At 34.9% G+C, this 16,370-nt stretch overlaps 3 protein-coding genes across 7 annotated transcripts; 1 reads left to right on the forward strand and 2 right to left on the reverse strand.

Annotated features, from left to right (window-relative positions):
• Positions 1-72: 72 nt before the first annotated feature.
• LOC145733661 (UDP-glucuronic acid decarboxylase 1-like) lies at positions 73-4,196 on the reverse strand. 2 transcript variants are annotated; one of them, XM_081986591.1, is made up of 8 exons: positions 4,027-4,196; positions 3,746-3,972; positions 3,402-3,687; positions 3,234-3,347; positions 2,996-3,183; positions 2,808-2,940; positions 2,443-2,620; positions 73-535 (listed from the first exon to the last, which is right to left on the reverse strand). In XM_081986591.1, the coding sequence occupies exons 1-8, from the start codon at positions 4,082-4,084 to the stop codon at positions 469-471; spliced, it is 1,251 nt and encodes a 416-aa protein (XP_081842717.1). In that variant the 5' UTR covers positions 4,085-4,196; the 3' UTR covers positions 73-468. The 2 variants fall into 2 exon arrangements, with proteins under 2 accessions (XP_081842717.1, XP_081842716.1); XM_081986590.1 differs by having other exon boundaries at positions 3,746-3,975; positions 4,027-4,194.
• Positions 4,197-4,246: 50 nt separating this feature from the next.
• Positions 4,247-14,242, forward strand: Tace (ADAM 17-like protease Tace). Of its 4 annotated transcripts, XM_081986578.1 has the most exons (10): positions 4,264-4,424; positions 4,486-4,725; positions 6,368-6,798; positions 6,858-7,052; positions 7,122-7,278; positions 10,604-10,672; positions 10,910-11,145; positions 11,842-12,044; positions 12,754-12,992; positions 13,654-14,242. In XM_081986578.1, exons 1-10 carry the CDS (start codon positions 4,367-4,369, stop codon positions 14,115-14,117), a joined length of 2,292 nt encoding a protein of 763 aa, XP_081842704.1. In that variant the 5' UTR covers positions 4,264-4,366; the 3' UTR covers positions 14,118-14,242. The 4 variants fall into 4 exon arrangements, with proteins under 4 accessions (XP_081842708.1, XP_081842704.1, XP_081842705.1 ...); XM_081986579.1 differs by lacking the exon at positions 10,604-10,672; XM_081986580.1 differs by lacking the exon at positions 7,122-7,278 and having other exon boundaries at positions 10,534-10,672.
• On the reverse strand, positions 14,116-16,329 carry LOC145733665 (protein N-lysine methyltransferase METTL21D-like). Its single transcript, XM_081986595.1, has 3 exons — positions 16,011-16,329; positions 14,518-14,713; positions 14,116-14,464 (listed from the first exon to the last, which is right to left on the reverse strand). The coding sequence occupies exons 1-3, from the start codon at positions 16,244-16,246 to the stop codon at positions 14,243-14,245; spliced, it is 654 nt and encodes a 217-aa protein (XP_081842721.1). The 5' UTR covers positions 16,247-16,329; the 3' UTR covers positions 14,116-14,242.
• Between the last annotated feature and the right edge of the window lie 41 nt (positions 16,330-16,370).

A 16,370-nucleotide genomic window follows, 5' to 3' on the forward strand; every position in this document is an offset into this window, starting at 1 on the left:
TGGTTGCGTTTTATTTACAAGCCTGGAAAAAGCTCAATATCAAAAAAAATAGATATAAAAAACAAACTTACCTTGAAAAAACAACAGATTATATTCGTCTAATACAAAAAAATCGTGAATTTGTCCTTTACATATTGAACCGAAAAGTTTAATTTGTTAGCAGACATAACAAGTGTATATACAATTTAATCTTACAACAACCCATTCCAAAACTTCTAGACATCATTACTCTTAAAACAGGCTTAGTTTAAAGGTACCAAAAAAGACTCGTTGGCCCCTTAACACAACTTTGTGTGACGATTTTGTAATAACAAAAAACTTCCAGTCAATTTGCACTGTGATATATGTAGTAGCAGTTTTTTGAGTGAATACTATCACATACAGGTTGGACCAGGAACATTTCAGACAACTAATTTATATCTTACAATTAATACAACAACAAACCTATCTATGTACATAAATACTTCTCTAGCTGATCGGTTTGTTTATTTTGAATTTGTTTCGATGCGAGTATTTGAACCTTTTTAGTTCCTGTCTGCAACAATAAATATTCAAATTAGTTGTTGTTTTGCAGTAAGTAATGATTGTTTTTATTAAGGAAAGTTAATTAACAATGTTCTGGGATTGGTGTTAAGTTCTGATCAGTGATTTCTGACTGTTGGTTATTTTCACGTTTTTATCACTTTCGAAAATAAACAGGGTGAGTTATCTTATAGTGTGATTTAAATAGTCAAATTCTATTAAAAGACGTATAGTCAAGTCCGAAAGTCTGATGAGGTGGGCAAAATTGTCACTGAAGCGTTAGGAATTTTTTAAGACTTCAAATTAAATAAGAAAAACTTGAAAACCTTTGAAACGTGTAATAGTGTTATTTTATTTAAAAAAAGTTAATTAGATTTGCGTTAGTTTGTTAGTACTGTTAGTTGTTAGAGTATTAGAAACATCTAAAGTTTCGCTTGAAGTCACTATTTGACGTAAAATTGTCAGAAGCCTTTAGAGACATTTTGAAAGTGACAGAAGCTTTAGCAAGTGACTTAAACCTTCCCAGAATTGTTTTAATTCGCCAGATGCCTCTAAAGCCATTTTGAAAGTGCAAGAGCTCTCTAGAAACTGCCAGAGGCCTCTACAAACATCCTAAGCCTTCCACAAAATGTTTTAAATTGTCAAAAACCTTTAAAGATATTTTGAAAGTCCCATAGACCCTCTAATGCTACTGGGAACCTTCTTAAAAGCTCTACAGGCCTCTACAAGCGAATTAAATATTCCTAGAATTGTTTTAAATTGTCATAAGCCTTTAGAGACATTTTGAAAGTGACAGAAGCTTCTGCAAATGACTTAAACCTTCCCAGAATTGTTTTCATTTGCCAGATGCCTCTAGAGCCATTTTGAAAGTGCAAGAGCTCTCTAGAAACTGCCAGAGACCTCTACAAACATGCTAAACCTTCCACAAAATGTTTTAAATTGTCAGAAGCCTTTAGAGACATTTTGAAAGTTCCATAGACCCTCTAATGCTACTGGGAACCTTTTTAAAAGCCCTACAGAGCTCTACAAGTGTTTTAAATATTCCTAGAATTGTTTTAAATTGTCAGAAGCCTTTAGAGACATTTTGAAAGTTCCATAGACCTTCTAATGCTACTGGGAACCTTCTTAAAAGCCCTACAGACCTCTAGAAGCATTTTAAATCTTCCTAGAATTGTTTTAAATTGTCAGAAGCCTTTGGAGACGTCTTGAAAGTGCTAGAGCTCACTACAGGTGTCTTAAACCTTTCCATATCTGTTTTAAGTTACCAGAAGCCTTTAGGTCTATTTTGAATATGCCAGAGATCACTAAATGCTACTGAAAACCTGCTAAAAAGTACCAGAGCTCTCTACAAGTGTCTTAAACCCTCCAAGGATTGTTTTAAATTGTCAGAAACCTCTCGAGCCATTTTGAAAGTGCCAGAGCATTCTAGATACTATACTGCAAACCTTTTAGAGATTGCCAAAGGCCTCTACAAATATCTTAAACTTTCCAAAAATGTTTTCAATCACAGATATTCCTTTTTTGGCTGGGGATTGTGACACAACAGTCAGAAAGTCACTGAACAGATTGTAGCTATATTAACAGACAACTGAAATGCTGAATAGTGTATTAAGTTGCTTGTGTAAATCAAGATTGCTCCTAATAAATGGAGTATGGGAATGTATTAATTCTAATAATGAAATACACATTCTAGTAACAAGAAGTGTGCTAGAAAGAGACCAAAATAACAACATTTGAAGATCCAATAATATAAAACTATTTATAAGCTTTTGCAACCAAACTTGTCTACTACACACTGTGATTTCAAGAAGTGTTTCTCTTACCATTTACACTCAAATATGAATTAATTTTAATATGTTAGTAAAGGTCAATTCAGTCAGTGAATACTTTAAAAATGTCAAGCAATAAACACAGACTTACCTAAAATACTCAACAGTCTTATGAAGTCCAGTATTCAAATCAACCTTTGGTTCCCATCCAAGGTATTGTTTGGCCCTGGTAATATCAGGACGCCTTCTTTGTGGGTCATCTTCAACCTCACTCACATGGACCACTTTACTATGACCACCAACCAGGTTTTTGATAATTGATGCAAACTCTGAATAATAATAAAAAACATATTTAAGAAGAAATAAGGATTTAATAAATTGAAGAATACAACAAGTTTATTAAAGCCCAACTACACAAATTTGGAAAAATTGTTAGAAAAAATCAAACTCATCAAATTTAAATAAAAATTAATTATCAGCTTATTTCACACAGAAAAAATTGCAGCACAAACTTACCAAGAATAGTATGTTCAACAGGATTCCCTAAATTTACAGGTTGTGAATAATTTGAATTCATTAAAGCTACCAATCCTTCAACCAGATCTGACACATATTGAAATGATCTAGTTTGCTCTCCAGAGCCGTACACCTATCAAATTAAGCTAATAATAAGATTAACAATCAAATAAGCCAAACCTCCTTACTGTAATGACATCATTCTGTAAAGCTTGCAATATAAAATTTGACACAACCCTACCATCATTCATATGCATTCTTGGTCCGTAAGTATTAAATATTCTGGCTACTCTGACTTGCATATTTTCCTGCTTAGCATAAGCATAAGTTAGGGTCTCAGACACTCTTTTTCCTTCATCATAACATGCCCTAGGACCTAAAAACCACATGTGATGTAAATGAAAATTTTATTGTTAGTTAATCTACCTATGGGATTAACATGACCCCAATAAGTTTCTGGTTGAGGGTGAATGTCAGGATCTCCATACACTTCTGAGGTGCTTGCTATTAAAATTTTTGCATTCAGTCTCCTAGCTAAACCTAAAAATAAACACAAACTCAAACCCTGATAAATATTACCCAGCCTTAACTAACCTAAAATATTAATTGTTCCTAAAGTGTTTGTTTTTATAGTTTTTACAGGATTATGCATGTAATGTGGGGGACTAGCAGGGCTGGCTAAATGATAGATCTCATCCACTTCAATAAACAAAGGATTGACAATATCATGATGTATTAATTCAAAGTTTTCATGGCCGATCCAGTGTTCCACATTACGTTTTCTACCAGTAAAAAAATTGTCCACAACAATTACTTCATGCCCTTCACTCATTAGGCGGTCCACCAAATGGGAGCCTACAAATCCAGCTCCACCTGTGATCTACAACAATTTGCAAAGTAACCCTTTAGCACAAGGTCCTGTTCATGCTCAACCACACCAATATTCGTTTTCTCTTCAAATAATTGAGAAAGTTTACATCAGGATAGGTTTTCGGTACTCTACCCTCAAGGGAAATAATTTTATCTTCCAGGGCTTCAATTTTCCTATAAGCTTCATTCAGCAAATAGCTGGCGTGGTCTAGATCCTCCGGAAATTTCCATTTATCCGTGCTATTTCCTTCGGGTTTTGGTTTAGTGGTAATATTTTTTAAGAAGATTATTAAAACTACTACAAGAAAAATGTTTCAACAGCAGTGATTAAGGAAAAATGTGTGCTTACCTATGCATGACAATCCTGTTAGGGCGATATATTTAAATTTGATGGTTATTTGAGTCATTGCTACACATTTTAAACAAGAGCTAACAAATATATTACATTTTTTTTATCACCCAAAGCAAATTGTAGGTTTAGCAAAATAAATAATGAGGAAATCCTAACCTAAGTTTCATAAGAGAATGTAAACATCAATGAATTCACAGGTGAAAACTAGATTGGATACACTACCAAAATGTCAAAACAAAAAAAAGTTAGGTTATGTCAGTGTCACTTTGTTTATTGATTAGTGATTAATAATTTTTTAAATGTTTTTGCACTTAAAATGGTGTAATTTGTGTTAATCATGGTGTTAAAAATATTTTTCCCGGTTGTGTTGTCCATACAATTTTGTTTAGTTAGAGGTAAGTTGTTTTATTTCAACAAATTGAGCATTGTAGAACAATGTCATTGTGCTCTTTTCAGGCTCGATTCACAAGAATCTAAAGTATTTCGAAACAATTCATGCAGACGACTTAGTTCATAAAATCGTAAAAAGAGGACTGCAAGACAGTGACCATCCTTACAACAAAATTAAAGAGGTTTACCTTAATACTCATGGGAAGGACTTTCGGCTAATACTCTCACCCAAAAGGAGTATCTTACATTCCAATTTTAAAGCCTATGCAGTGAATGGAGATGGGGAAGAGACCCACATTCCTATTGGTGAGTTGTCATATTCTAAATATTTAATTCTAATAATAACTTAATTTTTAATACACTTAATATTTGGCCCCATTAACAAAAAGTGTCGCGGGTTTCTTGGATCACAAATAATCGTAAAACGGCTATTGGAATCTCAAGAAAAATTGTCATAAGCTCTGGAAAATTTAATTTTTTTAGTTTTTACTAAGATTTGACTTATATTTTAATGAAAAGAAGAAGTTTTACATGTTTATGTCAATGTGAGGTAGGACACCTCAGCAGAAGCCAAAGCAAAATTTTGAATGGGTTACCTAACCCATAACCTACTTAAATATAGTGATGGGTAAAGGGGGTACCAGTAAAATAAATATTTGACTTTACCAGGAAAATTACAAATACTGTGTTTGACAGTTTTTGGTCACCCTGTAGGCAATTTTTCAGATAGAATTTTTTGCTTGCTCAACACCACTGGAAAGAGGAGCTCAAAATGGTTCTTTTAAGTGTTTTAATCACCCTGAACTACCAAAAATAACAGAGTTACAGGGTGTTCAAATTTTGAACCACAACTTCAACTGATTTGAAAACTTGTTGCATCAACCCAGTTTTTCCTAAATAAAAAAAAAGTTATAAACAATTTGCAAGGGACCAAAAATGTTTCTAATCAACTTCTTAACTCAGCATTGAAGTTTGCAGGAGTAATACAGGGTGTGCATGAAAAGTATGGTGATTGACTGTTTTTGGTCACCTTGTATGTAATTTTTCAGATACTTTTTAGATTTGATGACTTAAAATTATTGTTTTTTTACCGGACCTGGACAAAAGGTTGTAGAAAGGTCCATATTAAACAGAAAAAAAAAAATGATTGACAGCAACAATATAAAAAGAAAATTTGGCTACATTATCATAAACTATAGTAAATTTAGCTAAAAACATACACTTTTTACGGATTTTTGCGATTTTTGCTATAACAAAATTCAATGTTGCCTATTTTCAGTAACAATTAGTTTATATTGAGTAAAGAAGAAATAAAAAATAGAAAACAAAGGGAAAAAAGGGGACTTTTGGCAATATTTGTAAGTGGCTTAATATTGTATATTGACTGTAAATATGATATTAGCGGTTCTGTGGGTCAATTTCTTTCTTTTCTATTTCTTGTTTCTTCTTTTCTTGATACACACTAATGTAATAGTTATTGAAAATAGGCAAAATCGAAATTGGTTATAGCAAAAATTGCAAAATCGTAAAAGTGAATGTTTTAGCTAAATTTACGATCGTTTTTGATATTCTAGCCAAGCTCATTGATTAAATGGGCTTGGCTAGAATAAAAAATTTAAATTTCAAGTTATCCTTAAAAAATCTCGAAAACACTCTTAAAATTGGCCTAAATTGGTTTAATTAATGTTATGTATTAGGTAACCCATTCAAATTCTTGGATTGGCTTCCTTTGAGGTCTTCTGATAATCATAGACCCTCACCTTAACAGAAACACAGGAAATTTCTTTCCCTGGCTAAAATTTAGGCCAAATTTTAGCAAAAATTCAAAAAACGTGATTTTCCAATTCCCCTGAGCTTATGCCAATTTTCTGAAAGCTTCCAATGGCTGTTTCTGATTATTTGAGACCCAAATTTTGTTACATCGTGTAATAATTATTTGTTTGTTCAGATCATGATAGCTTTTATGAAGGCAGAGTGTTTGGAGAGACAGATTCTCATGTGAACATGCATATTGAAGATGGTGTTATGACAGGAAACATTCATATGCCTGATGATATCTATCATATTGAGCCCTCATGGCGTCATATTGCCGAACATGACAACAGAACTATGATAACTTACAAACAATCTGACATTAAATTTAGTTGGGATCCGGAAAATTTACCCAACGATTATGCCACTCCTAGGATGTGCGGTTATGTCAAAGAAGGTGCTGAATATGAAGGGAACATCACGTCTCACCAGATTGAAAAACGTCAACTGGATCAGTTTGACCAATACAAATTTACTAAGACACGCTGTCCTTTACTTTTAGTAGCTGACTATAGGTTTTTTCAAGAAATGGGTGGTAGTAATGTGAAAACTACTATTAATTACCTGGTAAGATTATTGGCTGCAGTTCTGCAGGGACACAACTGAAGCTTATTATAATTCCTTAGATTAGCTTAATTGACCGAGTTCATAAAATTTACAATGATACAAACTGGCAGGATAGACAAGAAATGGACGGTTTCAAAGGCATGGGGTTTGTTATTAAAAAAATTCAGGTTCATAGCGAACCAACGCGAATCAAACTTCAGGAAGCCCATTACAACATGGTTAGAGACAAGTGGGATGTAAGAAATCTACTTGAGGTAAGTGTTTTTCGTCAAACTACCTCAGCATTTGCCCACAAAAAAAATTAAAAACTCAATATTTTAAAGGCGTTTTCTAAAGCACCCCAAGACCAAGAATATTGTCTTGCACATCTCTTTACTCATCAAACATTTAAAGCAGGCAATTCTGTAGTGTTGGGCCTTGCTTACATAGCCTCCCCTAAGCTTAATTTGCGAGGAGGTATTTGCAGTAACAATAATTCAAGTAAAAGTTTTTTATTTATTTATTTGCTTTTGAATGGGTAGCGGGTAAATAATTTAGCTAGTCCTGCAAATGTACTTTCTTGAGTTCTAACTACTTTCAAATTATTTGTTCCTCTGTTAGCGAGGAGTCCAATTAATGCTCTTGACGAGAATTTGACAAAAGTACAGATATTTAAACTTACTTACTTATGTCTAACTTACAACTTACTCCACAACCAACAAAATAACATTATTTTATGCTCACTGATTTTTTACTGTGTTATTATGCCTTACACAATAAAACTAGATTATACAGGGTTAGCCACCCAAACCGTTCATTAAAAGTTTATTAGGATCCAATATTAATAGGAATTTGAAATTTTGGAACTAAAAGAAATTTGATGACTGCTATGTTTTAAAAATATTTTCTGTCATAACTTTCTGTCACTTCCTGTTTAACCGGAAGTTGATGTCAACTTGCTTATTTTAATTGGAACACCTTGTATATTATTGTATTTTTGAACAGTCCTATCGATTTCAAATATTTTTTATGTAAAACATAACATAACATACCATAATTATATAGAAATTTGTTAATCTTAACAGATACATAAAATTATACATTTCCGGCCTGGTTAACGAAACTGTAATTTAGCAACGTTTTTAACAGTTTTTAGAATTATCTAAGAATTCCAAATGTCTTTAAAGCACTCCAGAACCTTCAATATGATCCTTAAACTGTCCTAAAATCTACCAAGTACTCCTGAAGTAGTCTAAAAAGATTTCAGAAGCTTCCACAGCACTATAGAAACTGCAAAAGCTTCCAAAACAGTGTCTAGAAGCTTCCAAATGCTCCTGAAGCAGCATAAAAGCCTTTGGAACAGCTTCTGTATGTATCTAGAACAGTTTTAGAGGGTTTACAGTTTCTAGAACCATCTAAATTATCCAAATGTTTCCAAAGCAGTCCAGAATCTTCAATATGCTGTTTAAACTATCCTAAAACCTTCCAAATGTTCCTGAAGTATTCTAAAAATATTTCAGAAGCTTTCAAAACACTATAGAAACTCCAAAAGTTTCCAAAACAGTGTCTAGAAGCTTCTAAATGCTCCTGAAGCAGCATAGAAGCTTCCAAAGGCTTTTGGAACAGCTTCTAACAACTTCTAGCACTGTCTAAGTTTCTAAACGCCTCTAAAGCAGTCCAAAACCTTCAATATGCTCTTTAAACTGGCCTAAAACCTTCCAAATACTCCTGAACTAGTCTAACCAGATTTGAGAAGCTTCCACAGCACTATAGAAACTGCAAAAGCTTCCAAAAGAGTGTCTAGAAGCTTCCAAATTCTCCTGAACCAGTATAAAAGCCTTTGGGACAGCCTCCGTATCTATCTAGAACAGTTTCAGAGGGTTTACAGTTTCTAGAACCATCTAAATTATCCAAATGTTTCCAAAGCAGTCCAGAATCTTCAATGTGCTCTTTAAACTACCCTAAAACCTCCCAAATGCTCCTGAAGTATTCTAAAAATATTTCAGAAGCTTTCAAAACACTATAGAAACTCCAAAAGTTTCCAAAACAGTGTCTAGAAGCTTCTAAATGCTCCTGAAGCAGCATAGAAGCTTCCAAAGGCTTTTGGAACAGCTTCTAACAACTTCTAGCACCGTCTAAGTTTCTAAACGCCTCTAAAGCAGTCCAAAACCTTCAATATGCTCTTTAAACTGGCCTAAAACCTTCCAAATACTCCTGAACTAGTCTAACCAGATTTGAGAAGCTTCCACAGCACTATAGAAACTGCAAAAGCTTCCAAAAGAGTGTCTAGAAGCTTCCAAATTCTCCTGAACCAGTATAAAAGCCTTTGGGACAGCCTCCGTATCTATCTAGAACAGTTTCAGAGGGTTTACAGTTTCTAGAACCATCTAAATTATCCAAATGTTTCCAAAGCAGTCCAGAATCTTCAATGTGCTCTTTAAACTACCCTAAAACCTCCCAAATGCTCCTGAAGTATTCTAAAAATATTTCAGAAGCTTTCAAAACACTATAGAAACTCCAAAAGTTTCCAAAACAGTGTCTAGAAGCTTCTAAATGCTCCTGAAGCAGCATAGAAGCTTCCAAAGGCTTTTGGAACAGCTTCTAACAACTTCTAGCACCGTCTAAGTTTCTAAACGCCTCTAAAGCAGTCCAAAACCTTCAATATGCTCTTTAAACTGGCCTAAAACCTTCCAAATACTCCTGAACTAGTCTAACCAGATTTGAGAAGCTTCCACAGCACTATAGAAACTGCAAAAGCTTCCAAAAGAGTGTCTAGAAGCTTCCAAATTCTCCTGAACCAGTATAAAAGCCTTTGGGACAGCCTCCGTATCTATCTAGAACAGTTTCAGAGGGTTTACAGTTTCTAGAACCATCTAAATTATCCAAATGTTTCCAAAGCAGTCCAGAATCTTCAATGTGCTCTTTAAACTACCCTAAAACCTCCCAAATGCTCCTGAAGTATTCTAAAAATATTTCAGAAGCTTTCAAAACACTATAGAAACTCCAAAAGTTTCCAAAACAGTGTCTAGAAGCTTCTAAATGCTCCTGAAGCAGCATAGAAGCTTCCAAAGGCTTTTGGAATAGCTTCTAACAACTTTTAGAACCGTCTAAGTTTCCAAATGCCTTTAAAGCAGTCCAAAACCTTTAATATGCTCCTTAAACTGTCCAAAAACCTTCCAAACACTCCTGAACTAGTCTAACAAGATTTCAGAAGCTTCCACAGCACAATAGAAACTGCAAAAGCTTTCAAAACAGTGCCTAGAAGCTTCCAAATGCTCCTGAAGCAGCATAAAAGCCTTTGGAACAGCTTCCGTATGTATCTAGAATAGTTTCAGAGGATTTACAGTATCTAGAACCATCTAAGATTTCCAAATGCCTCTAAAGCAGTCCAGAACCTTCAATATGCTCTTTAAACTGGCCTAAAACTTTCTAAATGCTCCTGAATCAGCTTAGAAGCTTTTAGAATGGCGTAAAGGCTTGTAACTGCAAACTGGTGTATCTACAGCAAAGTTAGTTAAATTTTAAGTGTAAATTAGCTTTATGATCAGACTAACACAGACAGAAAACTTCAGAAAGAATAATATTCAGTAATATATTAATTTTGAATTTTTACTTAAACAGTCTTGATTGTGTATTTTATGAAAACTCGAGAGAGTTCAGTTGCAGGACTTAGTAAATAATGTACTTATTTATAGTAAAGTTAAAAAACATCATTAACTACATATTAATTTTATTCCTCCATGCTGCCTCCCGAAGGTATTTAGTAGGGAGTTCACCCACAAGGATTTCTGTTTAGCTCATCTTTTTACTGACCTTAAATTTGAAGGTGGTATTTTGGGGCTTGCTTATGTGGGATCACCAAGAAGAAATTCGGTTGGTGGTATTTGTACTCCAGGTACCTACCATTTGTTCTGTTGTTCAATATGAGGTTATATTATTTAATTTCCAAGGTACAGTTTCAATTGAAACTTACTCTTATTACTGTACTTTTGATATGAATGATATAACTAGCAAAAGAAGTTTTTTTTTGGCTTTTTTTGATTGTGTTGTGTATTGGTTTGGTCGGCTTGCTTATTTGCTTCTGCTCAACGTATTTCACATATTCCAAACTGTAGAAGCAACCCATTTACAGAATACTTCAAAAATGGCTATACCCTCTACTTAAACTCGGGTTTAAGTTCGAGCAGAAACCACTACGGCCAGCGAGTAATAACTCGCGAGGCCGACTTAGTTACTGCTCACGAGTTCGGCCATAACTGGGGCTCCGAGCATGATCCGGACATTCCAGAGTGTTCTCCGAGCGCTAGTCAAGGCGGCTCTTACCTAATGTACACTTACAGTGTTAGCGGATATGATGTTAACAACAAGGTGGGTTGTTAGGGAACATATTAATAATCCTTCCTTAAAACTTAACATAAGGAAACTTCAAGCAATTCCTTACTTTAAGTTTTGTACCTACCTTCAGCTGGAAATAGCAAAATGGAGTTTGATTGTCCCTTTGCAAATATCTAAAATCCATAATAGGAATTTCCAAAATGCTTTTGAAATTCACAGAAGCAGTGAACTAAAAAGATTTAAGTTTTCCTAAATGACTGTAAGAGAAATTGTATTAGTATTACCTTGTTCAAGGAGCACCAGTTAGGAGGTTTGCCAGTTAGTCCAGTGCACACAGCAACTGTTAATAAGTTGCTATAATGACTAAACGTAGTTGGTAATTACTTCTCAAAATCTCCCACATGAAGCAATGAAAAATTGTATTTGTTTCGTATTATCAATGCAGCACTTCAGTGTTTGTTCACACAGTTTTTTGCATAACAGGATCAATTTATTAATGCATACCACTTCCGAGAGGTAATTGCCAACTATGTTTAATTTTGTAGTGCTCCAAACTTCCTTAAAAAGTCACTCTAAGTAATCTCACTACTTCTTCTTTGGTTTGTTTTTGTTTTGTTGCCAATTGCAAATCTTCTCCTTGGATATGAAAGGATTCCTTGAAGGAACGATTATTAATACAACCTTATAGATTAAATGGTTTTCGATTGGTAACTGAACGGGTTTTTTTAGAGATTTTCCCCGTGTAGTTTACGGTCGATAAGGAAAGTATTGCAAGCTAAGTCGGAACGATGTTTCTCCGAACCTGAGGAAAGTTTCTGCGGTAATTTGCGAGTTGAGAAGAACGAACAGTGCGACGCTGGACTGTTAGGAACTGAGGATAATGATCCTTGTTGTGATAAAAATTGCAAGTTGCGTCCTAATCTAAAATGCAGGTAATTAAGATGGTTTAAGCATTAAAATTGTTGGTTGTAAATTTGGTAAAATGCGCAGTAATGACAAACTGAACAGTGTGTGTCCAGGATAAGAAGGGATCTTGAACCTTAGAGCTACCGATTTGGTTAAATGGGAGAATTTAGACAATTTTTAAACTCCCATTTAACAAAATCTGTATCTCACAAATGTGGATTTGAGTTTCTGAGGTCCCAATTAGTCTATAACAGGAAATTTATTGATATAGTACCAATATGGTGCTTTACAGCTTTACTAAAGCTGCAAAAAAACAGTAAATATAATTTGACACAATTTTGGTGCACTTTATCGTAAAATCGTTAATAACTAGCTTATTTGAAATATTCAGTATAGACACACTAAATATTAAAAAAAGCTAATGAAAAGGGCTATCACGTGACGTTGAGCGGGCGCGGCTAAGTTACCCCGATTGGCCGCTAGATGGCGGCAAATTTTGTCATTTAATTTCGTAATACACCCTTTGGCTGTAAAAATGTAACCAAATCTGTATCTCTAACTGTTTTCAAGATTCCCTTATTGGCCCTGCTTATTCTGGATACACTGTATTACCGGAAAATTTTTGTATTTCTGAAAAACGCGTTCTTGCACGATTCTCTAAAATGAGATTTGTCAGGCTGTTTTGTAGCACACACAAGAACGAGCTTTTGGAACAAAATATTATTCTGCTTGTAGCGACAAAAATTCGCCTTGCTGTCAAAACTGTCAATACATGCGCAGCGGTGTAAAATGTCGCGAAGCCCAATACACCACGTGCGAAGAAGAGTCTAGATGTACCGGTTATTCGGCTGAGTGTCCTGGCAGTCCTCCGATGACTGACGGCACTGACTGTCAAGAACGAGGCAAATGCAGGGGGGGAAAATGCATTCCCTTCTGCGAAACTCAGGGCATGCAAAGTTGCATGTGTGACGTCAGTAAGTTAGGCATCACTTTCTAAATGGCTCGTCTAAAAGAATGGGACAGCAACTTTTTTGCTCTTATTTCAGCAGCATAGTTTCTTCAAGTTGTTCCAGAGGCCTCTGGCAAGTTTAAAACAGTTACGGAAAGGTTTTAGACAGTTGTAGAGGACTCTATCACTTTTTAGAAAGTTCTTAGGAGCATTTAGAGGTCTTTGACACATTCAAAATGGTTCTAGAGGCCTCTGGCAATTTAAAACAGTTATGGAAAGGTTTCAGGCACTTGAAGAGGACGCTGGCACTTTTAAAAAGTTCTCAGTAGCATATAGAGGTCTCTGCCACTTCCAAAATGGTCCTAGAGGCCTCTGGTATTTTAGAACCATTCTAGAAAGGTTTAAGACACTTGTAGAGGGCTCTGAAACTTTTCAGAAGGTTCCCAGTAGCATTTAGACGTCTCTGACACTTTCAAAATGGTTCTAGAGGCCTTTGGCAATTTAAAACAGTTGTGGAAAGGATTTAGACACTTGTAGAGAACTCTGGCACTTTTTACAACATTTTCAAAAATTATTAAAATCGAGTTAATCAATTTGAAGAAACCGCCGCTGAAAAGCAAACAATATGCTGTTGCCATTTATTTCGACGAGCAGTTTAGTTTTACTAAAATAATCTTTGATTTCAGTTGAAAATGCGTGTAAACGGTGCTGTAGATCGAGCATTAACGAGACCTGTTCTCCTGTGGATTCGGCTGATATTTTAGCTGACGGAACTCCCTGTATTCAAGGTTTTTGCAATAACGGAAATTGCGAAAAAACCGTTCAGGATGTGGTCGAACGCTTCTGGGACATTATAGAAGACATCAACATAAACAAAGTGTTGTTGTTTTTGAGAGATAACATTGTAGGGACTGTAGTGTTGATCACTGCGGTTCTGTGGATACCGGCTAGTTGCATTATCGGTTACATAGACCGGAAACGACGAAAAGAAGAGCTGAAATATGCCGAGTGGCAACGAAAGCGAGACCTTATACACCATTCGGAAAAGGTGAGAAACATAGTCAATATTCGCGCATCAAAACCAAAAAACAAGCGGGAAGTCAACATAAAAACCAAAGAACACTCATCACCAAATAAAACTTCAGATTAAAAAAAAATGTGATAGAATAACAATTTAATGTTACCCTTATTTTCTCCCTGAGAAAAGCTTTATTTAATTAATGACGCTAATTAGTATTTTTTGTGAATATGTACTTAATACAACTACCAGTTAAATTACAGGCTTTTAAATTCAATCAACACAATATCCTCACTACTAAAAGTTTCATTTTGTTCTTCCATAGGTACTAATCTAGTTTTAAAGTACTTGGTAATCTGATCTTTGAAGTAGTTCCAACACTCTTTCTGTATATCACTCTCCCTTAATTCTTGGCTTAATAAAAATACCGTATTCACGCCAGCCACGTCTCTGAGGGTATTTATTAACTTATCTATAGACTGAAACGAAATGGAGGATATTAAAGTTGCAGGATTTAGCACTACAAACTTACTTGTTTATAGTAAATGCAGTCTGCAAGCAGGACTAGATCCGGTGACTTGTGTCCTTCCAATGTTAAAGGTTCGCCCCAAGATAGTGCGTTAGCCCGAGCTGTTCCATTGGATTTTATCAACTGGTTTTCGTTGTTTTTAATATTTTTTTCCAAAAGAGGGAGGGTTTCTTCCAAATCTGTTAGTAAAACATTTGCTCTAAAATATGTTTATTCAGATTATAAATGCAGCAGGTTTCTTATTGGGTATGTGGTTCCATTTTTCATGAAAACCAAATGGTGTTGTGCGGATTATTGGAAACTTTTCCGCGATCCGTTTTCACGCTCTTTTGGATGGTGCACACAGCAGAGCAAATGGGACGTGGCAATGATGTTATCTGACAGTTAATTAAAGTAAGATACTGTCAAATTATGTTTGACAGTTCGTCACATTTGCTCCATAAAGCGTCAAATCAGAGGGAGAAACAAATTGAGTGTAATCGGGATTTTGTGATAAAATAACCGCATTGTTTGATAGCTACTCCAGAAACATTGTAGGTCATTTTAATGAGGAATCTTAGGGCTACAATTCTATATATTAAAGTTCCCCAATACCTGTCAAAATTGCAAAAGTACAAGTTTGACTGAATTTAGTGCAATTGAGAACTTGTGATAAAATAACCGTGTTGTTTGACAGCTATTCCAGAAACATTGTAGGTCATTTTAATGAGGAATTTCACGGCTACAATTTGATACAAAAAAGTTCCTTGATACCTGTCAAAATTACTCAGTTACAAGCTGTCAAAATTGCAAAATTACAGAATTGACTCAATTTAGGGCAATTGGGGATTTGTGATAAAATTACCGTGTTGTTTGACAGGTATTCCAGAAACACTGTTAGGGCTACAATTTGATATAAAAGTCCCTCGATACCTGTCAAAATAACCGAGTTATAAACTGTCAAAATTGCAAAAGTAAAGGGTTGACTGAATTTAGTGCAATTGGGATTTTGTAATAAAATTCCTTAGGAAGAAATTCCATTTGACCAGGGCTTTATCAGGATAACTTTCATATTTCTCTGGTCTGTTTATGTTTATAGTTTAAGATTATGGCTGAAAGACGAGGAAAGAGAGTGTAATATACTAAAATGAGATGAGTAATATAGAACAGAGCTGAATAATTGACATTTGTGAAAACCAACCAATCACAAACGCTTCTTCATAGGAGGGTCATTCATTTTCAAGCTCCATGGAGCGAGCAGGGCGTTTTTGACGTCACAATGACGTAATTTGGCAAAACCATAATTTGACCAATTGTCAAATTACATCATTGTGACGTCAAAAAGCTCCCCCTCCATGGAGTGTGAAAATGAATGCGACCATGATGAAATAGATCAAACTATTATAGTTCTATTTTATGGTCTAATTACTCTAATTCAGGACAAACTAGATTGGTAATATTTTAACCATTGTTGCACCTAATTAAATTGAAAATAATTATTATAGAAGGATTTTTACCCCAAGCAAGCAGCAGTCAGGCCTACACAGCCAACTCCAGATCCCAATTCGATTACATTCAAATTTTTGAACGTTTCACGGTTTTTTTCGAAAAGCTTTTCCAGATATTTGGCCAAAACAATTGCAGCATCCCACACTACACAGCCAACATCACCTTGAATTTTTTGACTTAGCTGTAAAGTGGTATCAAGTACGTCAATATCAAAATCTCTAACAAAATACTCAGTTGTTTTCATTTTTTTTTAATATTCTTCAAATAAAAACACTTCTCAAAAAATTCTCAAAACGATATAACCTCTCTAATAGTTAATAATAAAACAGCAAACACTGGCAAACAGCTGATCGAACAATCGAGTAAAC

Source organism: Ips typographus, linkage group LG9 (assembly GCF_016097725.1).
Source record: "Ips typographus isolate SLU linkage group LG9, UJ_Ityp_2.0, whole genome shotgun sequence".
Classification (NCBI taxonomy): Eukaryota; Metazoa; Arthropoda; class Insecta; order Coleoptera; family Curculionidae; genus Ips; species Ips typographus.

Coding starts and splice junctions, on each gene's coding strand:
- LOC145733665 (XM_081986595.1), bottom strand. CDS start 16,246: ATGAAAACAACTGAGTATTTTGTTAGAGATTTTGATATTGACGTACTT. Junction 14,714..16,010: donor CTGACTGCTGCTTGCTTGGG/GTAAAAATCCTT, acceptor AACATATTTTAG/AGCAAATGTTTTACTAACAG. Junction 14,465..14,517: donor ACTGCATTTACTATAAACAA/GTAAGTTTGTAG, acceptor ATTTCGTTTCAG/TCTATAGATAAGTTAATAAA.
- Tace (XM_081986578.1), top strand. CDS start 4,367: ATGGTGTTAAAAATATTTTTCCCGGTTGTGTTGTCCATACAATTTTGT. Junction 7,279..10,603: donor TTGCAGTAACAATAATTCAA/GTAAAAGTTTTT, acceptor TTAAATTTGAAG/GTGGTATTTTGGGGCTTGCT. Junction 10,673..10,909: donor TGGTGGTATTTGTACTCCAG/GTACCTACCATT, acceptor ACCCATTTACAG/AATACTTCAAAAATGGCTAT.
- LOC145733661 (XM_081986590.1), bottom strand. CDS start 4,084: ATGACTCAAATAACCATCAAATTTAAATATATCGCCCTAACAGGATTG. Junction 3,976..4,026: donor AACAGGATTGTCATGCATAG/GTAAGCACACAT, acceptor TTTTTCTTGTAG/TAGTTTTAATAATCTTCTTA. Junction 2,941..2,995: donor TACAGAATGATGTCATTACA/GTAAGGAGGTTT, acceptor TTAATTTGATAG/GTGTACGGCTCTGGAGAGCA.